The following is a 25,927-nucleotide window of genomic DNA, read 5'->3' as shown; positions in this document are numbered from 1 at the left end:
ACATTGGACTGTTCCTTCATGTCAAAAAGTCAAAGGTCATGATTTGTGGAGGGAAAGCAGACCAGCAGTGAAATGCTGATGGAGAGGACATAGAGGTGGTTAACACTTAACTTCCTCAGTTGGATCACCTATTGTTGACGAAGGAGGCAGCGGTCAAGAAATCAAAAGACGCCTGGCTATGAGCCTGCTATGGCAAGAACATCTGCTATTGCTCTAATTACCGACATTTGGAAAGACAAGAGGAGTTTCTAGAGCAACCAAAATAAGCATCATGAATGTCCTGGTCTTTCCAATTCCTATACACACTTAAAAATATGTAGTCAAAATATCAACCCTTTTATGGGGTCAATTTTATTTAACCCTATTCGTGGTTAAAACAACCACGGTCGGGGTCATTTTCAGTATGTTGACATCATATTAAATTGACCCTTAAAAGGGCCATATTTAAATGACCCCAAATATAATCATTTTTCGACCCACGTTCTTGGTCATTTTCTAACCGGGACCCCTGAATATAGTCATTTCAACCACTGAAACATGGGCTGAGCCTGTCAGAAGGGCAGACAGATTTAGGATTCAAAATTTTGAAATGTGGTGCTGGCGAAAGTTGCTGAGAATTTCGTGGAAAGATCACAAAACAAATGAATTTGTCAGAAATCAACTTGATGATCATGTCAAATGTTCAGTGTGCCAGAAGATTGACCTACCTTGACCTAAGGCGTCGGCACGGGTGGATCACTCTGCCTTGCCATCTGTGTCATGATGCTTTGCCAGGTTGTTCTCTGTTTTGCTAGCCTTCCAGCTTCCACCAAGGATGTCAAGTTAATTGTTGAGGAATCTGTCTTGATGCAATCCATCCATCTCTTTGCTGGTCTTCTTTTTGGTTGTTGTGGAAGTATGCTTGCTTCCAGAAGAATTTTGGGGTATCTTGTGCTTGACATTCTTTGGATGTGTCTAAATAACCGGAGTCGTTTCTGAGTTATTTTGTCTAAGATGGTATGGTTCATTTCAAGTGATTGGCGGATAGTTGAGTTTCTAATTGTCTAGTCGAGATACTCCCAGGATTTTTCTAAGACCCATCATCTCGAAGAGAAGTAGACAATTCTCATCTTCCTTTTTCAAGGTCCAGGTTTCTGCCCCGTATAGCCGGATGAGGTAGATGAACTCATTTACTTGGTTTAGGTTTTGTCCATTGATCAGTTGATATTGATGTTGAGCTGGATTTCTTGTCTACTAATGACTTGAACTTCTGCTTTGGAGATGTTGATCTTGAGCCCTAGATTAGAGCTATTTTTGAATACTTTGTCCACAAAGGTTTGGAGGTCTCTGGGTGTTTCTGCTATGAGAACAATGTCGTCAGCGAAGCGGAGGTTTGAAATAAGCTGGCCTTGAATATGTGCTCTTATGGCGATAAACCAGTTCAAGGAGAATATTGAAGAGCTGGGGCGAAATTACACATCCTTGACGTACACGTACACCCACTGTGGTGTGGAACCATTCTGAAAGGTCACTATTTACTCTCACTGCATTGTTGGATTTGCTGTAGAGTGCCCTAAGCATTATCTTCAGTGGAAATCCGAAGAAACTGAGTGCTTTCCATACGCCCTCTTGCCATACCGAATCGAAAGCCTTCTCAAAGTCTATATAACAACAAAATAGCTCATTTCCCTGTTCAAGATATTTTTCTGCAATTTGTCGCAGTGTAAACAGCTGATCCACAGTCGACCTTCCTGGGCGGAATCCGTTTTGGATTCGGAGATAACTTCTTCACTAGCTTTCTTTAGGATTCTTCTTTGGATAATTGTGGTGATGATTTTGCCTGCATGGCTTAATAAACTAATGCCCCTATAGTTACCACAGTCCAGTCATCTCCTCGTTCAACTCCTTTTCCCTCAGTGGCAGACATAATGGAGCGAAGAGCAGAGCAAGGGCCCATGCTACATACCTGGCTGACGCCATTTAACATCTTCAACCGGAGGGACATTGCTTCGCAGGAAGACTTTCTTAATTGGCGTGTGATATTCCTTAACATTTATTTTTGTTATTATTGTGTATTTGACTGTATTGATCTTCATTCCCAATTTCTAGCATGACCACAACTCAAATGTGGCGATCAGAAGCTTATCAAGTACAACATCAAGAAGGGTGGTGTCATCGGCATGATGTTGTTTATTTGGACATAGCTTACCCTGATCATGCCGACTGTCTGCTTCTAACTGTTGTACGTCTTTCACCACAAACTCAGGAACAGGTTGAATAGGCTCTGATCTAACATGTCTAATCCACTCTGAGAACTTGCAACTGGCACACCACACTTTGTCTGCCGATACATCGTTTTAATGAAGTCGACCAGTTTTCCATCTGCTCAGACATTCCCATACAGCATTCATCACTCCAGATGGTATGCTATCAAAGCGGATGGTTTTACCGAATCACAATGGCTCTCCATGGGTTTCTGTCCTGCATCGCTGTCTTGAAATCTTCTACCTCCAATCCCGCGTCTTTCTTGAGGATGTCGATGTATAGTAAGAGCTAGTCTCCCAGGCTTCTCTCTATACTTCGGTATCCAGCTGACTAGTTTGGATGCTGGCTCTTCACTCCTAGAGCAATGTCCTGCATAGCTTGTTCTTCTCTCCCTGATCTTATCACTGATTTTTGGGAGATCATCATATAATACATCATCTGTAATGTATTGCTTCCAGTGTTGCGGGTGTAGCAAGTATCTAAATCTAAGGATCGACTCGACTGCCACAAGCCCACAACAAAAGAAGAAAATTCCCGTTTCTTTGCTTTTGTTACCGAGTTGAATGAAACTTGGTATCAATGTAAACAAACAAACTGATAAACAAAACATCTCATTTCACATGCTTTTTAAAAAGCATGTTTCCCAATCCGTCTGGAAGATTGAGAAACTTTGAAAAAAAGAAGTTAAGTCCCATCCATATACTAAAATTGACCTGGAAAAAAGGGTCATTAATATACCAAAATGCAACCCATGTTTTTGGCACATCAATTCTACTGAGTAGTACCCCCACCAAGCTTTGAAAACCAGGTCATTTGCACTAACTGCTAAAATGTAAATTATTACGTCTTCCTACAAATTGCTATTCATCAATGGATCTTGGGTTTTTGAATCAACGGATAGAACTGGGTAAAGATTAAACTTTGTTCATCCTACAGAGATGCCAGTCCGTTTCACTCAAAAAACCTGAAAAAGCGCGTGTATGCAGGCCAAAAACTCCCAAACGGGCTGAAAATAAATAAAAAACACAGGAATTTGGACTCACAAAAAACCCGATTACTGGCATCTATTCCTATAAACCTAGAGAACTATGTGACACTGTATATTTCTTTGAAATATGCAGTTCTGATGCCTTCCGACAGGAATGCGATGAACACCATTCTAACCTAATACCTATATATTCAATCTTCCGCTCTTCTCCAGTGTGCCTCTGTGGCTCAATTGGCTAGAGCGTTGTGCTGTTAATACGAAGGTTGCCGGTTTGAATCCGGCCAGATGCACTGTTTTTGTGCACTGGCTGCTCTGGGTAGATTAAAATTTGTTCATCCTATCAACCCAGAGAACCAAGTATATATTTTTTAACGGATAGAACTGTTAGAAAAAAATTCCCTTTTCTTTGCTTTTGTTACCAAGTTGAATGAAACTTGGCATCAATCTATTCAGATGTAAACAAACAAACTGCTCTTGAACAAAACACATCTCATTTCACATGCTTTTTAACTTTTATTTAATATCATTAACATTTTAAATTTTTTTGTCAGGTGACAAAAAGAATGTTTACATTATATTTCATAGTTTCACCTTTGGAAACATTTCAGAAAAAACATTTGTCCAAGCTGACAATGCCATCCTTACATTTTCAAAAATAATTGTACAATAAATTTACTGTCCAGAAATATTTTCCACTTAATTTCAAAATTATCACCAATTACCCATAATGAATGAAAGATCAAACAAAATGATACAATTGGTACTACACACCACCTTTAAAAAAAATCTTTTAATTTGACGGTAAAACTTATTGTTTGTATAACAATTATTTTTTTTCTTTTATACAATGTATGTTTTTTAAATAACCTCACAAAAATATTCACAAATATGATGGCACACTTCTACTATCTATAGAGTAGACAACAGAACCCTCAATTGTAGTGAGGAAACAATTAATACATTCCAACAATGCAAAATTTCAAACAAACAAGGATTTTACATTTCTCGTAATGGCTTATCAAATAAATGTACTTCCTTGCATGCAGTTGATTGGCTATTTTATCATAATTTAGTGTTTTCTGTACTATAGAAGAGTATAGAGTTTGTCTTTACTTTAGTTGACAAAATGATATCTGGTGGTATCAGATTTTTTTTAAATACATTGACTTACAGAAGAGAAATACATGAATTTATATTGTAACCTTATTAGCTGGGATCTTTAAAACTGTATCAAATAAACTCTGGTTTCCGGCAAATTATAGCTAAAAATGGGGCTTTCACATTATGTAAAGACTGAATGATATAGTTGGAAACCCATTTTAAAATAACATATTCGTTGGAACCCGGTTCTTGTTTTGGGGGATACACTGTAATGATCATGCAATCTATATAAGTTTAGTCATGATCCAAATGTGTAATACTTTGCCCTTCTAATTTAGTTTCTTGTATATACAAAACCTTTTTTTTTTTTCAAAACACATGGGCACATATTTTATAGTGCTATGAAACGTGGAAAATGCGGGGTGAAATGGTTAATTCTCATCCGCCCCCCCCCCCCCAAAAAAAAAAACCTAACCCATAAAACTCCAAATTAAACGGATAGCTACGGTTTAAAGGTACATTTTCCATGTACCTCATTGTATATGAGCTACTATATAAAACATTGTTATTTCACAGGATTTATCAACGATTAGCAAACGGTCCGTGTTTTCTTGTTCTCCAATATTTACTCTCCATGTTAGCGAGGGCGAGTTAGCGCAGCGGTAGTTCCCTCGCTTTGCACCACTGAGGTCCCGGGTTCAAGCCCCGGCGCGGCCCAAGGACTCATGTGCACTTGGTTTATCCCGATTCCATGCTCGCTCTCGCAGGTTTTCTCCGGGATCTCCGGTTTCCTCCTGTATCGCAAAAATCGGTGATTAGTTGTTTGGTTATCAAAACTTCCTTCACCCAATGGAATTTGGGGAGCTGCACAGATAATTGGTGGATGTTACAATCTAAATGCGGATAGGTGTGCGCCATTCGGCATGGCAGCAACCTAGTTGATGCGATCTGATTGTGATGATTCACCGTTGCAGCAAAATTACAGCGCTTTGAGTCCTTTAAGATCTGGAGAAAGGCGCTTTATAAATCCAAAAATTTATTTATTTATTTATTATATGTTAGGCAAAAATGCCTGATTTAACATACGACCGCGACTCTGACCGCGACCATAACGATTTTTCCATTTCCTGCTTTTCCTCGGACACGTATTCCCACTTTGGCATCGCTCGCAAAGATCCTCTTTGTGTGGCTTTTCGTCCTCGTCTGAATCTGACTCGAAGTAACAATCACACTCGTCTGCGGTCTGTTGGCATATTCGACACTTCAAAAATTCCCATTTATAGGGCTTGATGTACTTCCCTTTACATTTTTTGCGAAGACATTCTTGTCCATACGCAGGCTGAAAAGAAAAGAAGAAGAACAAATAGAGAGAATAGTCCAAATGTACTTGGAAATAAAATTGAAAACAATCATGTTTAAGATCAATTTGAGAGCCTTGTCGACGGGTTTAATTCTTCTTGACGGACTATGGCTCACGTAGGTACTCGGGGGCTCACTACAAATGGGTAACGAGGATGTGCGACCACGTTGACCCCCTTTTTCAAATCCCTTTCACCCAATGACCCCCTTTTTTGTTTACCTGAACACCCTCTCACCCAAAAAAAAACCGTTTTTGTTTTCTTGTCACCAAAAGACACCCTTTTTCAAGAATTGTGGACAAATTTCTGATAATCTCTCACCAAATGACCCCGTATTTTCATAATTTTGCTTTAAATTTTTCAAAAATTCATGATGACTTTTTGAAAACTTTTGTATCAACTTTAATATTTTGACTCAAATTTTTTTCCCAGTCTGACGAAAAGACCCCCTTTTTTTGGTAAGATTTTCCCCATTCTCACGGAAAGACCCTTTTTTGGTGTCTATAGGCTCTCACCCGCGAAAGTGCACAAAACAATATAGCACAAGGAGTGATCCTAATACTCCATACCAACATGCATGCAACATTACCAAGTATAATGGATTTTCAGGGAAAACATGCAACGAAGCTCACATCAATTTTCATAAATATACAAATAACTTGACAAAATTATACAGCACAAAAGATGATCATACTCTATCATCCTATCAAGTTAGAAGTTATGCATTTGTACTGCAGGCTGATGCGGGAGAGGCTGCAGAGTGAATTAATGGTATTTCTGACAAAATTTGCAAATAAGCGCACGAATAGATTGAAATGGATTTTTGGATTGACTCTAATCTTTTTGTAGACTGATTTCAGTATCCAATTTACTACCAAATGGTATGTGTTGCATATGTTTGGAATGAGATTTCAAACTTTTTCATTTTCAATCTGTTTTTCAATTGGAAAGAATTTGTTCTTAATTTGAGTCTTCAAAAGATTGAAAAAAACAATGAAAATCAATCCTTTCTACTGAAATTACAATTGAAAAAGATCTGCCCCTAACTTTAATTCGCTAAAAGATTGAGAATCACTCATTTTGATTGATAAGAACGATTGTAATTTCAAATCATTCGACGGAATATACTGTCAAATCAAAAACGATTTGTCCCTAATTCGAGACGGTAAAAGATTGAAAATTCAAATCTTTTTGATTGACTATTCAATGGGGTATATTTAAGAGAATACTTACGACCAATTTGCCACGTTTGTTACGTTCAACCCATGCGCAAGCACTTTCCCATTTGTTGTTACACCTATCACATTCAAACCAGCCATACACCTTAACTTCATCCAACATGTTGAATGGTTGCAGATAATGCCTTCTATAGTTGGAAGTTTTTGCAGATGACCGTTGCTGATGCTGTGATCGTTGTCCTGCATTATGAGAACCGTTCCTGGCGTTGTCCCGGTACATGATTTGAAACGTTTTTGAACTTAGAAAGCTTTAAAACATAAACGGTTCGGGCGAACTACAATGTTATTGCAACACAACCATAGGCTGCCACTGAACTTTTAGTTGATTTTATGACATATAGGTCTATGCACTGATATGAGGTACCTGGATCAGTTTTATGAATAATATTTGCGTCATTGCGTCAACGAAAGTCTGTTTGATCCAGGGGCTATAAATACCCTGGTGCTCTTAGGCCTAATTGCGTGATTGATGAACTAGCGCAGATAAGGCCTACAGGCGTTAATCCCGGGTGGGGAGGTGGAATAAATCCCCATGTTGGCGCCTGTATGTAGGTTTCTGACCAAATTAACCTCATCGGGCCATGTTAGCCTAACGGTGGCAGACTAAAGCTAAGGTAGGTTGGTTCTGCAAGTTACAGTGTTTTTGTTTGTTGATTATTGTTGGGTGGTACAAAATCAGATTCCGATCAGAGGGGTGTAAAATTGTCACCTCTGGGCAATTCGAAATATCCAAGGTTAAAGTTTACGTAGGGGTCAAAATTTAAAACTTTTGTCCAATTTTGTCCAAACCTAGAACCTATGCTGGGGCAGGTTCGCCCTTATGGTGGGGTAAGTTCGCCCTAAATAAAAAAAAAAAGGTTACATGCCTAATATTGCATAACATTTAGCAAGAGTATACAGGGCATTCATTCTCTTCTCTTCTGGTCTTCTGGTATATTAAAGGGGTCGGGGTCAGGGTAAAAAAAAAAAATATATATATTATATGCTTTAATTTGAAATGTCGGTATACTTATGACCCGGGACTTATGATTGATATATTTATTTGAATTGAAGTGTTTAACAACAATGTTTAAGAATGAGAATAAAGGTGTTCTCATAAAAAAAAACACCGGGCAACATCATTATTTATGGCGTAAAACAACTCGACTTCCTCTCGTTGTCCTCTTTAAAATAATGATCTCCCTTATGTTATTATGAGGTGAAAGATGCACGACAGCGGCTAAAACCAATATCTCTATTCTGTAAATATAAATCAAGTATCAGATTGAAGCTAACACGTGATTAAAAAGGTGGTCTACTCTGAAACTTTTGGGGCTCATAACTGCTAAATTGTTGGTCTACAGTATTCTAAATAAGTATTTATAGGCTATTCTTTTAGGCCTATATACTTTATACCAACAATTTGGCAGTTATGAGGCCCAAAGATTTCCATAATTCCAGGGTTAAGACCAACCTTAAAGGAGCACTTGAAACAAATTCATCAGGTTTGGTAATGAACGAATTAAAACAGTTTTTCTTTTGTCAAAACCAGTTTGAAGAAAACTTACTGGTTTTTCTTGCTGACAGTTTCGTCAGTGAGCTACTGACTTTATCAAAGCTTGGTGTTGTTGTGATGATCCAACAGTAGTATTAAATTTACGTATGAGGAAGAACAAGACCACCAAATCCCTTTTTTGGACACCCTCATAATCCGCAAACCCGACAATTCAATCAAGCTTATGGTCTACAGAAAAAAGACCCACACAGACCAATATCTGTCTTTCACGTCCCATCACCCTCTTCATCAGAAAATGGGAGTTGTGCGCACGTTATTAGATAGAAAAGACAGATTAGTTACGGAAGCGGATGACAAAGTCAAAGAGGAAGAACACATAAGACAGGCTCTAGCCCGGTGCGGTTATCCCAAATGGACAATTGATAAAGTCAAGAAACAAATGGAAGCCAAACAACAAGGAAAGACAAAGAAAACAAGAGCACAACTTCTGATTCTGAACAAAAAGTAAAGGTTTGGTGGTGATACCTTACGTAGCGGGAGTGTCGGAAAGAATTAGTAGAACTCTTAAGAAACACGACATTGCGACCGCCATGAGACCCCATACTACGATCCGGAAAATGGTGGTCCATCCAAAAGATAAACAAGATCCCGTCAAAACCACCAACTGTGTTTATGAAGTTCCTTGTGGAAGTTGTGAGCTAACATATGTCGGCGAAACCATAAGAACTTTCGGCACGCGACTGGACGAACACAGGAGGGAAGCGGAGAAAGCGAGTCAACAAAAATACACCAGATCAAAGAGAAAAGAATCCGAGCCATTTCAAGAACTCAGCCATTAGTGATCACGTAGTCAGGGCTATAAATCATATTATCAATTGGGGGGAGTCAAAAATCTTAGAGAGAGAGAGAGTGATAGGAAAGCAAGGTGGATTAAGGAATCAATCCAGATCAGAAAGAGAGGGCGAGGAGTAATGAACAGAGACGAGGCGGTCTACAACCTAAGTCACGTGTATGATCCTCTTCTGAAGACTGATAGCAAGACTAACATCGTCACCGGAAGGAAGTGAAATAACTTCCCGCCAGTCATCAGCTGTTGGATCATCACAACATCAAGCTTTGATAAAGTCAGTGGCTCACTGACGAAACTGTCAGCAAGAAAAACTAGTAAGTTTTCTTCAAACTGGTTTTGACAAAAGAAAAACTCTTTTAATTAAAGGAACACTCCATAAAATATTTTAGCAAGTGACCCTGATCATAGACCATGATTATAAACAATGATAAACAGGCAAAACAAATCACTTTTAACTCGTATTAAAAATGTGTATTTTGCTATCTACGGTAGATAGCAGATGGGTAGATAAGCGTCAAAGATATATAAATGAAAAATTACACTTAACAAACATGAACGACTGCCACATGTATCTATATAGTATTTTCTGTGATTTCGGGTCATTTCCATTTCATTATCTATTTCAAAAAGTATTTTCATACACGCAATGATGGACACGTGGTGGACTTGATAAAATCTTTGTACCAAGGACAGAAATCTATAGTAAGAACTGAGTCTGAAGACTGGATACTAGTAATGGTATCAATCAGAGGTAGACGAATAAATAACTGTAGGTACGCTGATGACACCACCCTCGTTGAAAGAACAGCAACTGAACTTCAAGACCTAATAAAACAGGGTAACGGAGGCTAGCGAGGAGTATTGTGGATTGTTCCTTAATGTCAAAAAGACAAAGGTCATGATGGAGAGGAGATAGAGGAGATGGAGGTGGTTAAGAGTTTTAACTTTCTTGGAAGGAGGCAGCGGTCAAGAAATCAAAAGACGCCTGGCATGGCAAGAACATCACCGACATTTAGAAAGACTGTAGTTTCTAGAGCAACCAAAATAAGCAACATGAATGCCCTTGTCTTTCCAATTGCTATATAGACTCTGAAACATGGGCTGTCGGAAGGGCAGACAGATCCAGGATTCAAGCTTTTGAAATGTGGTGCTGGCGAAAGTTGCTAAGAATTTCGTGGAAAGATCACAAAACAAATAAAGTCAACTTGGTGAGCATGTCAAATGTTCAGTGTGCCAGAAGATTGATCGCAATAAATTGCTTTGGTCACATCTCAAGAAGAAATGGTGAGAACTTGGAGAAGATAATAGTTCAGAGTCAAGTTGAAGGACTTCGCAGAAGAGGCAGACAGAATCTCCGTTGGACAGATGGAAGAATCCACTGGACTATCCCTTACGAATGCTTACCGTCTTGCATTGGACAGTTCGAGTTGGAACAACGTCGTCAGAATTAGGGTCACAACGGGTCAGTACGACCCATAGGACGATGACATAATTTATTTCATCTACTTTTAATAATAATAATAATAATAATAATGTACACTTAATAAAGCGCCGGTATCCGTCGAGAGACGCTCATGGCGCTTTGCAAAAAACAACCAATGTACAATGATACAAACATACTATAACAATTAATAACAAAAACAGTTCATCAGTGTTGTATAGTTCATGATATGCAAAGAGTCAATTAAAAGCACTTTGGAACAAATGTGTTTTCAAATTTGTTTTGAAACTACACAAGCTCTTGGCAGAGCGAACCGAAAATGGCAGATTGTTCCAAATGTTTGCAGCTGAAACATGAAATGATCTGCTGCCCCACTGGTTTCTGGCAACTGTTTCTTGAAGAAGTCCTTTTGTAGTAGAACGGAGGTTACGAGTTGGTGAATACATTTCTACAAGTTCATTTAAATATGCTGGAGCTGATATATACAAGATCTTGTAGACAAACAAGGCTATTTTAAATGTGATTCTTTGTTCAACTGGTAGCCAATGCAATTCATGTAATACAGGTGTAATGTGCTCACGTGGTTTTGTGTATGTTATAAGTCTGGCAGCAATGTTTTGAATTCTCTGTAGTCTGTGCAGTTGGGTCTTTGTGATGCCATGCAACAGAGAGTTGCCAATGTCTATCTTGGATGTTATGAAGGCATGTACCATCATTTCGGCAGTCTCCTGTTTACATGTCTACGAATACGACCTATGTTTCTAATGGACGCATATGCTGCTCTACACACTGTTGTGATATGGTATTCCATAGAAAGGGATGAGTCAAAAATAACACCCAGGTTTCGAACCTCTGATGATGGGATTACATTAGCATTTCCTACCCTGATATGTGCAACATGGACTTTTGCAGTTTGATATTTTGAACCAATAACCATGAACTCTGTTTTGTCATCATTCAGTTTCAAGTAGTTATGGGACATCCACAATTTTACCTCATCAATACATGTTTCCAAGCGATTGATAGCAGCATCAACGCTACATTTTCCCTCAGTGGCACACATATGGAGTGGAGCGAAGTTAGAACATCATTTTTTTGTTTGTTTTATACAGGGTGAGTCAAAAAAAGTGCAATAGAGAAAAGAATCCATTTTTATTAAAGAACCGAGTTGAATCTTTTAGGTTTGAAAATATTTCATATATGATATATTCATTAGCAACCTTGTGTGAAGAAATAAAGGAATTAGCATTTACCGTTTTGTTTTTATGACACATTTCATAGCGATACCCAATTTTAATGTTTGTCCAAGAGACATCTAAATTTTGAATGTCAGCGCACTCTGTGTAAGGTAGATTTGGAACAACTGCCATTTTCTTAACCTCACTGGCATTGAAATTAAATGGAGCACCCAGTGTTATTGTCCTTAGTCTTTTTTTAAGGAAAAGAAACATTATTTGTTGTTATTTTTATTTTACCTTTACTTTTTAGATGTTTTTTCTCAATCAAAAACATACAAATTTGTAGGCGGGTTTTTTCAAATGTCAAAATAAAATGCGCGCAAATTGAAGTGGATTGAATTACAAAATATCCAGTAAGCTGGACATATTGAGATTAAAAACTGGAGTTGAGTCGAGTGAGGTATGAAGGGCTTAAAGTAATGTTAGAAAGTTAGTTTGAACAGCAAAAAAGAAATTAAAATAACGCAAAAATCAACCTTTTTTAAGTTGATGTCAGTTTCAGAGCTAATGCCTTTACCGTGCATTGCCGTGCATTGTGTGCTCTCATTCAAAATACATGGTATCTCGTGGACAAATAACGAAATTGGGTATCGCAGCAAAAGAACTTATACAAATTAAACGGTAGTCGCGATTCACTTCATATTTTCACAGATGGTGACTTTTGAGTGTGGCATTTATAAAAAATTTCAATAATGGGAAAGTTTGACTTGGTTCTTGCATAAATATCTATTGTTTGTTCTATTGCACTTTTTTTGACTCACCCTGTATTGTAACTTTATAGTGTCTTAAAAGGTGACGATTTTGAGTGATCTTGAGAAACTGTAGTTGAACCTGATTAAATTTCTGAGCAGAGCAAGGGCCCAAGCTACATACCTGGCTCGCCATTTAACATCTTCGTCAACTGGATGGACATTGCTTCGCAGGAAGACTTTCTTAATTGGCGTGTGATATTCCTTGACTCTTTTATGTTAATAATAAATATTGTGTATTTGGCTGTGTTGATCTTCATTCCCCATTTCTACCATACCATGGCAACAACTCATATGTGGCGATCTGAAGCTTATCATCATACAACATCAAGGGTGGCGTCATCGGCATGTTTATTTGGACATAGCCTATCCTGATCATGCTGACCGTCTGCTTCTAACTGTTGTACGTCTTTCACCACAAACTCAACACAGATTGAATAGGCTCTGACTTTATAAACCACTCTGAGATCTTGCAATTGGCACAGCATACTGTGTCTGCCGATACATCGTTTTAATGAAGTCGACCAGTTTTCCATCTGCTCCTAATGGATCCCAGACATTCCCATACAGCATTCATCACTCCAAATGGTATACTATCAAGGCGGGTGGTATTCCCGAATCACAATGGCTCTCCATGGGTTTCTGTCCTGCATCGCTGTCTTGAAATCTTCTACCTCCAATCCCGCATCTTTCTTGAGGATGTCAATGTTAAGTAAAGAGCTAGTCTCCCAGGCTTCTTTCTCCCATGTTTCGGTATCTGACTAGTTTGAATAGCTGACTAGTTTGAATGCTGGCTCTTCACTCCTAGAGCAATGTCCTGCATATCTTGTTCTTCTCTCCCTGATCTTATCACTGATTTTTGGGAGATCATCATATAATACATCATCTGTAATGTATTGCTTCCAGTATTGCGGGTGTAGCAAGTATCTAAATCTTTCGCAATTTTTGGTGTGACAATACATGCTTCGCATCCATAGAGAAGGACAGACTCAACTGCCACAACAAAAGAAAATTCCTGTTTCTTTGCTTTTGTTACTGAGTTAAATCAAACTTGGTATCAATGTAAACAAACAAACAAACAACTGATCAACAAAACACATTTCATTTCACATGCTTTTTAAAAAGCATGTTTCCCAATCTGTCTGGAAGATTGAGAAACTGAGAAAAAAAAGCAGTTAGGGCCCATCCATATACCAAAATTGACCTAGAAAAAGAGGTCATTAACATACCAAAAGGTTGAAAATGCAACCCATGTTCTTGGCACATCAATTGTACTGAGTACTACTCCACCAAACTTTGAAAACACTTCCTTAAACCAGGTCATTTGCACTATCTTAACTGCTAAAATGTAAATCATTACATCTTCCTACAAATTTCTATTAATGGATCTTGGGTTTTTGAATCAATGGATAGAACTGGCTAAAGATTAAAATGTGTTCATCCTATAAACCTAGAGAACTATGTTACTTCAGATATTTCTTTGAAATATGCAGTTCTGATGCCTTCCGCTAGGAATGCGATGAACATCATAGAGGTTATCAGTGTTCTATATGTTGCATATCCTATCAGTGACTGCTATACCTTGTTTAGGACTTTCAAAAGAACATACACGAGAAACCATGACTGCTTCAAAATAGCCCGCCAAAGTCATGCAGGTAACTCTGAGGTCGTGCATTGAATTGGTTTGAATGAGGAATACTACAGGAATCAGCGCCTTTTGTTAGAAGTCACGCATGAGTAAAGTGGATAACCTCTATTTGAACCTAATACTTATAGATTCAATCTTCCGCTCTTCTCTGGTGTGCCTCTGTGGCTCAATTGGCTAGAGCATTGTGCTGTTAATACGAAGGTTGCCGGTTCGAATCCGGCCAGATGCACTGTTTTTGTGTACTGGCTGCTCTGGGTAAAGATTAAAATTGGTTCATCCTATCAGCCCAGAGAACTAAGTATTTATTTTTCGACGGATAGAACTGTTAGAAAAAAATCCCTTTTCTTTGCTTTTGTTACAGAGTTGAACAAAACTTGGCATCAATCTATTCAGTTTTAAACAAACAAACAAACAAACTGATCAACAAAACATATCTCATTTCACATGCTTTTTAACTTTTATTTAATATCATTGACATTTTAAACTTTTTTTGTCAGGTGACAAAAAGAATGTTTACATTATATTTCATAGTTTCACCTTTGGAAACATTTCAGAAAAAACATTTGTCCAAGCTGACAATGCCATCCTTACATTTTCAAAAATAATTGTACAAATAAGTTTACTGTCCAGAAATATTTTCCACTGAATTTCAAAATTATCATCAATTACCCATGAGTGAAAGATCAAACAAAATGCTACAATTGGTATTCCACACCGTCTTTTTAAAAGAAATTCTTTTGATGTGACGGCAAAACTTATTGTTTGTATAACAAATAATTTCTTCTTTTATACAATGTATGTTTTTTAAATAACCTCACAAAAATATTCACAAATATGATGGCACACTGCTACTATCTAGAGTAGACAGCAGAACCCTCAATTGTAATGAGGAAACAATTAATACATTCCAAGAATGCAAAATTTCAAACAAACAAGGATTTTACATTTCTCGTAATGGCTTATCAAATAAATGTACTTCCTTGCAGTTGATTGGCTATTTTATCATAATTTAGTGTTTTCTGTACTATAGAAGAGTATAGAGTTTGTGTTTACTTTAGTTGACAAAATGATATTGGGTGGTATCAGATTTTTTTTTAAATACTTTGACTTACAGAAGAGAAATACATGAATTTATATTGTAACCTTATTTTGTATAATTTACTGATAGCATCATTCTGAAGTATTGATAGCGTGTAAACAAATCTTTAAAATATCGGGTGGAAGAGTGAGTGTAGGGCTGAACACTGGAAGAGCATTATGAATACTGATACAAGAATTACAAACAAGTTGTGGTCATCTATACATGGCTGACATTGAGCACACATGGTGATAATCTTGTTTTTATCATATAATATCAGCCACACTGTCCAAACCATTCCTTTTTGCAATTCATCACACTAATGCCGTTTTTGTTCGCTTTTTAGAAACTTGGGTTTAGTTCTTTTATAAGCAGAACTTCGTAATTATTTGAGAATGACACTCCTGTGCAAGTTTACCGAGTATAAAATGATACAGAGACTATGATGTCGGTAGATTCATCTTTTCAAATGTTACATCAAAATTGGAAAGTGTGTTTTATGTACATGACAAAATAATGGTGCAAAGTTTACAGCTACAAAAGTGATATAGTGTCATGCCATTTTGTCACAAGAGATTGACCAACACACACCTACATGTTTATGGTCCCGTTGATAGCAGAATGGTAGCCTCTATACTTTCTCTACTCTACACAAATTCTAATGTGACATAATCATAATAGTAATTGTGTCCTCTATTCTTAATAGTAATTTTGTCCCCTATTTGTTACAGGGTTCACACTAGTGATGCCACAGCTGTGGTTTTTTCACAACCCAGAAACTGTCATGCATCTTGCTTAAACAGATATACCTTTGTAGGTGTCAAGCTAATGCAGTATTTTAGTTATTTTTTACAACTAAGAGTTCCCTTTGTGGAAGAATGAAGTGGAAGCAGGTTTTAAAAAGAAAATTTGTCTCTTTTATCTTACAAAGTTGTCTTCCTCAAAATTTGGCGATATCTTTGAAGGGGAGTTTGCCTATTCATTTAAACTGCCTAACTTCTGAACATTTTTAGTGCTTTTTGATACTCATAAACTGCAGGAAAGCTCGGTCCACCTGCAATACCATGTACGTACAGACAGTCAGACACATTTTGGCAACACTGCAAACTTGTACCACCACAAGTAGAAAAAGTAGTTTGTCACAGGCTTGCTGCGAAACCGTGAAAAAGCATTGAAGTCACCACCGAACTTGAGGCGAACCACAGTATAGACTAATCCAATTTCACACATTCCTACTCAATGGCAGCCATAGCCGCGACAGGGACTCGGCTATCTCACCTAAATTGTGAAATGATGCGGCCTTGAAGGGTAATTTAAACTGCATTCTATCACCTGTGTTACACGTAGACAAAAGAATGATGACAGTTTACAACAAAAAAGAATCTAACATCAAATTTTAAGTGGGTTTAATCCACCCAATTGGGCACTCGCAACACCTGTTTGGTGCATGCGGGGAACCAAATATGGCCGACCAAATCCTGACCATGACATGGCTCGTTGGATTCGTCTATAGCCAGGTCAATGTTGTGAGCACACAGGCCAATGTCACCTGTGCACTGCGTTGGGTTGTTCCTGTGGTTTAATTGAAATAGAATTTTGACTGTTTTAGATCTGCAATTTCAGTAACTGAACTGAAGGCCTATTATACATGTATTGTATAATAACATCATTGATCTTCTCCATCAAACTCATTAGCTCAGTTGGTAAAGCATCAGTCCGGTATTTCAAAGGTCCCAACATCTCTTCAAAGAATTCAATGGATTTGCAAGTTACAGTGGCAATGGATCAATCATCCTCTGGTTCAAGTTCATGGAAATAATATTCAACTTGCTTCTAATAAACACACAGCATGTCCTGACATATACATATGTTTGTCATAATAAGGCCTAAAAAAAATAGTTTGATTGGCGTAACCCAACCGACCCTAAAAATAGGCCTGACCCTAGACTTTTTTTCTTATCTTTTTGCAAATTTTGTTTTAAAAAATCAAAAAAAGATTAAAATTAAAAAAAAAGAAGAAAAAATTCACAATTTTCAGCTTAAAATGCGTGTAAAAATTTTTTTTTTTAAATTAAAAATTGCCGACCTACCTACCCTAATTTTTTTTTTCATACGCCAATCAAACAATTTTTTTTTAGGTCCAAGTCTTGGAGATAACCAACAGTGCCAGCTATGCAAAGAAATTGAACCATGCAGCATTGCTGAACAAGCTATCTGCAACCAGCTCTTGCTTTACAATTCCAGTATATGACACATTGCAATGCAGGAGAACCCAACCAGATCTTTTGCAGTTAGGTTAGTTTAATAGTTTATAATATGTGGCCATAGAGCAAATGCAGTCCGCAACTCTCTGAAAAGTGCAATAATCTTGTTTCAAATATAATTATCATTTTCTTAATTTTAGCAATGCCAAATCATCAGTTGACATTTCGTATCATTTCCTTGCCTTTTAACAAACTTAAAAGTTAAGATGGAGGTTACCATCAAATTTAACACAAGTAAACTTCCATACTATGATACTACATATACAAAAGTTGCAGAGATTGATAAAGCATGTTTATAATTTCAATGGGCCATTCCATTTAAAATCCACACTACCCCTGTGGAAGATTTTGGAAATATCTTCCACATGGGGAGTATGAATTTCAAATAGAAGTAGCGCATTAACCAACTCTTTTTGAAACTCATCCTCCCTCTGTGAAGATTCAGGTTGAATCTTTCTCCGAGCGAGAGGGTGTATGAAATTCAAATAGAGCTGCCTAATGTGCTAATTCCATTTGAAATTCATACTCCCTGTGTGGAAGATATTTCCAAAATCTTCCAAAGGGGTAGTGTGGATGGAAGAGCCCAATTCAACAGAGAACTGGTAAACTCGCTTAGCCGTTATATCAATTTTGTTTATTTCCAAATAGCGAGTACGCAGTGGTCAAAGTTGTAATACAATGTGCAATTATACAAGTTTTATTTTCTCAACTTGATATTTGATATTTTCATGCACATTTACAAGTGAATAGAAAAAAAAAAAATCAACCAGTTGTAAAACATACCAATATTTCAATAGATTCAATCCACATACATGTCTACTAGTAGTAGTATATAAAGACTTAAAAGTTTTAAAGGACAAAACCAAATTGTATAATTCAATCACAAAAAATATGCCAAGAATAGAATTGCAATTAACTTTCACTAAAATAAACATCTCAATAAATTACATATTAACCTACAATTTTAATAATAATACTGAATATTTTAATCTCAATGAATTTCAATTTCAATTTATTGGAATTTTGATTTTTTAATTTCTAGCATGCATGTATATTATGTATGTTTAACAACGAACACAAAACAAGTTGTTGCATGCTTGATAACAACAAACAGTTTGGTGTACAGTACATGAGACATTATTACATCAAATTCATTGGGTTTATCACTTAGTAACAGATACAAACAATCCAGTCAAGTCTCCAGTGACAGCTGATGAGATTTCAGTATTTTTTTCTCACAAAACGACGGATAACTTTGGCATCCGAGATTTTATAACGTTTTAATATTTTGGAAATAACTTTCAACATTTTACTCTTAAAAGACGCATGAATTGTAGAACATTAATGATGAGTTTACTATCTATGCCCAATAGAATTCACCTAATTAACAACAACATTTTCCCTGATACACCCCGATGTTCACAGCCGTCACTATGTGATACATCCGACGAATTATGGAAAACAGAACCACTTTATAATGATCCAGTTACACAAAGTTACAGGTAATCCTACTCGGTAATTTCAAACAATATCATTGGACAAATATTACAATTGTGATTATCATTTGTATAAAAATCTAAATTTGTCAAATTTCCATACTAAACATATTAACAGGCTGTGTTCCACCTTATATTATGACCCATGGTTTTATCACCATACTTGGTACATCCACTCAAGTACCAAGCTTTTATCTGTATCATGAGATGACAAATATCTCGTAATTCCCAGGCGACTACAATATACGTAAGATTTGTGGAAAACATGATGGCACAGGATCCGAAACTTGCAAATTGGCGAGTACCGTAATGCATGACCATGTATATAGCGCTACAAAAAGTTGATTGGAGCATGCATTGCATTCAACACCAGTGTCAATTGATAATGCAACACGGTTCTCTTGGTATTTTATAAATGACAAATATTCACATCTAGTATGAAGACCATATCGGACACAGAGGACAAAAGGTTTCCTTACACCGACATAAAGGGTTCTAATTTCTCTCCCTCTCGCATCCTCAACCAATTTGCGATACTGACAGGCCAGTTAATTTGTACAGCCTGGGGGTAGACTGTTACTATGTGTAAATAACTTATAACACTTTGACACAAACCAAACATTTTGTGATAATAACATTAAATTTTTGTCTACAAACATGTTTTTTGTTTTTTCAATGTACAGCTACATGTAAGAATGAAAATATGCGCCCAGTAGGTGCAGATGGCGCGATCTGTACAAGCGTGTATTTAGTGCAAATCCTTGGTAGTTTAAATTTAGATGTCATCAATGTCAAAGTCCTCTTCCTCAGCTGCTGGTTGCGAGGCTGGTGCCTTGGTGTTCTCAGCTGGAGCAACTGTTTCCACCTTCAGACCACCGCCGCTACGATTGGAGAAGGAAACCTGGACAAGGAACAAATGTTGACAATGAGTGATGTTATTAGAAAAAAACAAGTTAAATTGCATTTTTTATTGGAAATTATTTAAAGTGATTTGCTCATCCGGAGGACTGTAAAAATCATCAAAATTTAGATTTTGGCACCTTATTATAAATGTGCTAACATAGCCTGCTATAGCAGATTCAACCCATCATGTGACGTTTTCCCAACAAATCCAGGCTGCCGGTCAATCATCTGCCAGTCATGCATTGCGTGATATGCATGATTGCCTGGTAGCCTGAATTTGTTTGAAAAACCTTCCCACGATGGGTTGAATCTGATAGTGGTTAAGCCAAAAGCCAAGTATTAAAAAATTTTCTAACATTTTACAAATTTGTAAGTAGAGAAATAATAACTACATGTATTTTAATGGGGCTTCAACTTTGTCCATACTGCGGTTTTCCTTGTTTTTTGTCAAATTTTGATTGCAAAAATACCTAATGACAATTTTATTGACTTATCCTTCACTTTTAGACAATTTAATTTCTTTTACACTTTCGCTGGGATCATTTTAACAATCCTTAATGTGAAATTTGATTAATGTTTCAAAGTTAATCCCCAGGTTCATCCTGTTTTAAAACATATATATTGGTTTTGTGCATAGCTGCCAATATTGTGAAGTCAGAAATCTGGACACCAGACAGTCTAGTCAAGAGATATCATCCCAGTGATGATTTGCTAGAAACCATCTAAAAAACCTTAGACTGATCATTTTAAGGCCCATAAATGGCAATTTGATGCGTCAGCAAGTATACAATTTTTTTTTCATTGCTAATTTGACTGGCATGCAAAAAATGATTGATCCTGGGTTGAAGACAAATTAAAAACAGAAATCAATTTTTAGCGACAGTTTGTAACACATGAGTTTCGGAAAGATAACTGAGGAACAATTAAACTTTGACTGTCAATGGGCTATTCTATTAGAAATCCACACTTCCCCTGTGGAAGATTTGGGAAATATCTTCCACAGGGGGAGTTATGCATTTCAAATGTGAATGAACATATTAGGTAGCTCTATTCATACATTCATTCATACACCATCATAGAAAGATTTGACCTGAATCTTCCACAGAGGGAGGGTGAGTTTTCAAATGGAGCTCCCCAATGTGTTCCCTTTGCAATTCATACTCCCCCTCAAACCTTATACAGGGGTAGTGAATGGAATAGTCCAATCAATTGACTGAATAGCTAAGAAGTCATGGGTCTGAACTAAAATAAGGTTGTGGGGAAAGCTGGAAGCCTTCCCATATTTTTAATTCTAGCACTCAAAAATTTTGGATGTTAGATTTGAAAAGAATACGGTGGGGTGACTAGAAACTCATCTACTTCTGTCTGCGCCTTTATGAATTAACAACGAGACAATATTTGTAGCATCTTACCTCTACATCTCCCTCATCTTCACTTGATTCCTCTTCCTCAGCTTCTGATAACCACTTGATAAATGGAGCAGCCTTCTCATGAATCTGCTGACCAACCTCCTTGCTCACATATTTCTTAGAAGGCTGCAACACAAAATAAATGATCAATTGTTTAATTGTGGACTACATGTAGGAATAGAATAATCAAACATGCAACTAAGTAAAACAAAACACACTTTGCCTGTTTCGATTGACAAGGTTTAGCCACAACAGAAACAAATGACAATACGGAATTGGCCTTGGGCATGCAAATTGTCAGTCAGCACAGAAAAATGTTGTATACTGTTCCACCTACTAACCCTCAACACACTTTTTAACTTCCCTCAAAGTATTGATTTAAAATTAATTTTATCATGTGATAATCTGATCAGTAATATCTACCAAATCATCACTGAACACCAACATATTTTGTACCGTTTCCTAAATAACAGAGGCAGTTCTACAATAAAATATATTCTCAAGAGGTATAAGGTGTAAAACAACAACACACCAAAATAAATTGTTAGTACTCATGCAAGGACTTCACAGCACCATCTTTATTAGTTTTACTTTATTTTCTCTCCTTATAAAAAGTTTCTACGGCCTCGCTTGCGTCACTCACATTAGAGACAAAAGACTGAATGCATTGAAAGCTGGGACAGGCAAATAGAAAGTATGCAATATGTAGTTTTCTGTCAGTCTTTTTAACATGTTAAATATTCAATGCATCAATCTTGTTTTGTTTGATTTTGGCCCCTTGATTTTAAAATGCATGGGGAATATAGGAATGGAAACTTGGTAATTGAACTGTTGTAGATTATTAGTGATACTATCCTATCCTATTGATTCTTTTATAGAATTTGTTTTTGCTGTGTGAATGCAAGAATATCATACATGAAACAGTGCCAAATAGCTGCTTCGTGTAAAATACATACTTATGGCAGCACATCATAAGTTGATCTGTTGATGCTGGAATGCTGATTTACTTTGATTGTATTTCTAGAAGGCGATCAATAACACATCTCAAGTTCTTACTTTTGACATTTACTTGCCTGAATTATTGATTATAAGGAAGCAGGTTTGTTGCAAAACTCAAATAAGAAAATTAGGGGGTGCATGATGCACCCTAATCCAAGTTCTTACTTTGGACATTTGCTTGCCTGAACATTTTGCATTTTATTGAATAATAGGAAGCTGGGTTGCTGCAAATAATGGAGATGACAGATATTGCTTGCCTGAGCAAATAAGGTATGTGTGTGTGGGGGGGGGGTGCCTACATTAATCTGGGCAAGTGTTCAAATTGAGATGAAATTTTTTAAAGTCCAGCAGAAAAACTCACATTTTGTTTTAAATGGAATCGGCAATGTTGCGAAAACCTTTGATCTTCAGCGGGGGAATACCCAGTTCCAGGGTCATAAGATTTATTATTTAATAAGACTCAATTTTCCAAGCTTAATCACAAGTTGCACAACAATGCTGAAAATGTAGCAAGCAAGACATTGCATTGACTTCCAGCTCTATTTCAAGTAATTGAAATGAGAATACATACAAAATAATGCTTTTAAAGTTTTTCCTTAGTTTTATTCCTGAGCTTACCTTCTTAGCCCATGCTTGGATCACTTCTTCATCAAGCAGGTCATGGTCATACATTGTCTTCAGAAGAGCTGGTACTTTAGGCATAAGCTTGTCTGGGTATAGGCCACATAGTTGCTCAAAACCACCCATCAGGTACTTCTGAGCCTTGGGGGAATCATGCACCAACTGATAAAGAAAACAAAGAATACAACAAAACATTACCAAAAGTTATCACAATAAAATACGCATACCTTATTGTCCTTATAAGCAACCTCCACAATTTTTTCAGAAATGATGCTTTAATGCTGGTATTTCTGTAAGAAATTCAAATATAATCTATGGTGGGCAGAGGGTCAGACCCTACCTTTGTTGTGGCACCCTTTTACACCAAGGAACCCTTTTTATTTTTTTTTAAGTCTGGCCCAATCCTTAATACCTTTACAATAGCCAATACACTACATGTCGTTGAGATCAGTTTCAGATGTTGACATGCCACTAGTCAGGATAATTCAAATGTTGACACTGACATTTTTTGTGGCACTAATAAGTCTGATCGGCATACACATTTGTAATGTCATCAAGCAAAATGAGTCGGATGTTGGGAATATTGATTTTCAGATATAGTCAATAACATCATTCAACTTTCTTTGTATTTTGTTGTTCTGAACAACACTTAAATGACCATCTCTCTAGAACCGAAAGCCTATTATGATGGAGCTTTCAGCAAAATAAAGCTCTGCGAATGGTTCATGTAATAAATTTGAAAACTAAATATTTATTTTGAGATTTTGTTTGACATCAAGACTCATTTAGCCTAGCTCGCATCAAAATATTTTGAGGAACAAGCTTAAGTTTTAAAATAAAAACTCACTTCCAATCCAAGGCCCTCGCTGCTTGCACACATAAGTCACAAAATTTTAATTTAAGAATGACGTACCCAAACGCATGCTTCATACGGATTTGTTTGACATCATGCGTAAAAAGCTTTTCAAAAATGAGAATGCTTGGAAAGTAATAAATTTACCATAGCATTCACGCTTTAAAATCTAATATTGCATTTGGCAATGACACTTAAATATTATTTTCGGGAAAAAAAAAAATATTATCCAACCAAACAGTTTATCAGCAACATTCAAACTCTCATAATAACAACCACTTGGCAATCAACGTTTTGACATTTTGAGTCAGACTGCAGAAGCAGATATTTCCCTTCTTCAATTTCATCACAATAATCTGTGATACTACAAGACAAATGAAACGCAGACTGCTACGAGATCGACTGATGACAACACACACATGTATTAACCCAGATAGGTGGGTCTGGCAATCTCAGCTCCTCGCACGTGTCTATTTTTAGCCGTGCATTCAACTCTGGCTAAGTCTGTGTCTTTCTGCGCCTAGCTACTTATCATTCAGGAAAGCTAAATCCTTATGAAATCAAGTTTGGTACATCAACCTGTTACCGATTCAAATGTCAGATTTGACAACTACTCTTTTCTGAGAGAAGTGTATGACAGTGCCAGCATGTTTAGACACGACCATTGTTTATTTCTGGCTAGGCTTTTTTCACAGAGCTAAATTACATTATTCTTCTAGTGTAACTTGATCTACATACTTCTTACCCGTCTTTCATCCGGTGGCGCTTTAAAATCACCATCAAGGGATTGCTACTCAAATACAAAACATCCTTTTCCTTGCAAGTTACAGCCCATATCAACTTGCTAATTTTCCTCACCACACAGACATTTTTTTGTGGGCAACACTTTTAAAGTCAAAATATGAAATCTTTAAAAAAGTATATTTTGTCAGTTATTTTCAAACCAGATTTTGTTGGCATATTTGTAATGTTTAAACACCAGATCTAACGTATACCTAATTGGAATAGTGCAAATTTGTTGCGTTTGAAGGAAGACAAAGCAATTTTCAATTATTGGACCGTAATTACCAAACTTAATTTCATGGAACCCGACAGCAACAGTCAACTAATCAAGATAGCCAGTGGGGTTTTCTTTCATTTTAACCTTATTATTTCGCTTAAAATGGAAACCTTGGCATTTAAAGAGAAATTTTATATTGCAACATTAATGTCAGATACACTGATGCAATCCACTGCACCCTAATTGGTATGCAGATGTATACAACATGGTATCGATTTGAGATTCACAAGACTCGCTCCACACATAATATCATTCAGGAAAGCTAAATCCTTATGAAATCAAGTTTGGTACATCAACCTGTTACCGATTCAAATGTCAGATTTGACAACTACTCTTTTCTGAGAGAAGTGTATGACAGTGCCAGCATGTTTAGACACGACCATTGTTTATTTCTGGCTAGGCTTTTTTCGCAGAGCTAAATTACATTATTCTTCTAGTGTAACTTGATCTACATACTTCTTACCCGTCTTTCATCCGGTGACGCTTTAAAATCACCATCAAGGGATTGCTACTCAAATACAAAACATCCTTTTCCTTGCAAGTTACAGCCCATATCAACTTGCTAATTTTCCTCACCACACAGACATTTTTTTGTGGGCAACACTTTTAAAGTCAAAATATGAAATCTTTAAAAAATATATTTTGTCAGTTATTTTCAAACCAGATTTTGTTGGCATATTTGTAATGTTTAAACACATGTTCTAACGTATACCTAAATGGAATAGTGCAAATTTGTTGCGTTTGAAGGAAGACAAAGCAATTTTCAATTATTGGACCGTAATTACCAAACTTAATTTCATGGAACCCGACAGCAACAGTCAACTAATCAAGATAGCCAGTGGGGTTTTCTTTCATTTTAACCTTATTATTTCGGCTTAAAATGGAAACCTTGGC

The 25,927-nt window shown here is 36.8% G+C and overlaps 1 protein-coding gene and 1 non-coding gene across 2 annotated transcripts in view; one reads left to right on the top strand and one right to left on the bottom strand.

The window, feature by feature from the left end:
* Nucleotides 1-14,505: 14,505 nt before the first annotated feature.
* Trnan-guu (transfer RNA asparagine (anticodon GUU)) lies at nt 14,506-14,579 on the top strand. The gene has a single exon. It is a non-coding gene; the product is annotated as a tRNA-Asn (tRNA).
* Nucleotides 14,580-14,783: 204 nt separating this feature from the next.
* Nucleotides 14,784-25,927, bottom strand: part of LOC140153725 (eukaryotic translation initiation factor 5-like) — a 34,531-nt gene continuing 23,387 nt past the window's right edge. The window contains 3 exon segments of the mRNA XM_072176554.1: nt 14,784-20,089; nt 21,504-21,626; nt 23,118-23,282. Of these exon segments, the coding sequence (XP_072032655.1) occupies nt 19,964-20,089; nt 21,504-21,626; nt 23,118-23,282 (414 nt within the window). The 3' untranslated portion in view covers nt 14,784-19,963.

The sequence above is a fragment of the Amphiura filiformis genome, chromosome 5 (assembly GCF_039555335.1).
Source record: "Amphiura filiformis chromosome 5, Afil_fr2py, whole genome shotgun sequence".
In the NCBI taxonomy this organism is placed as follows: Eukaryota; Metazoa; Echinodermata; class Ophiuroidea; order Amphilepidida; family Amphiuridae; genus Amphiura; species Amphiura filiformis.
This window is presented reverse-complemented; position numbering and strand designations above follow the sequence as displayed.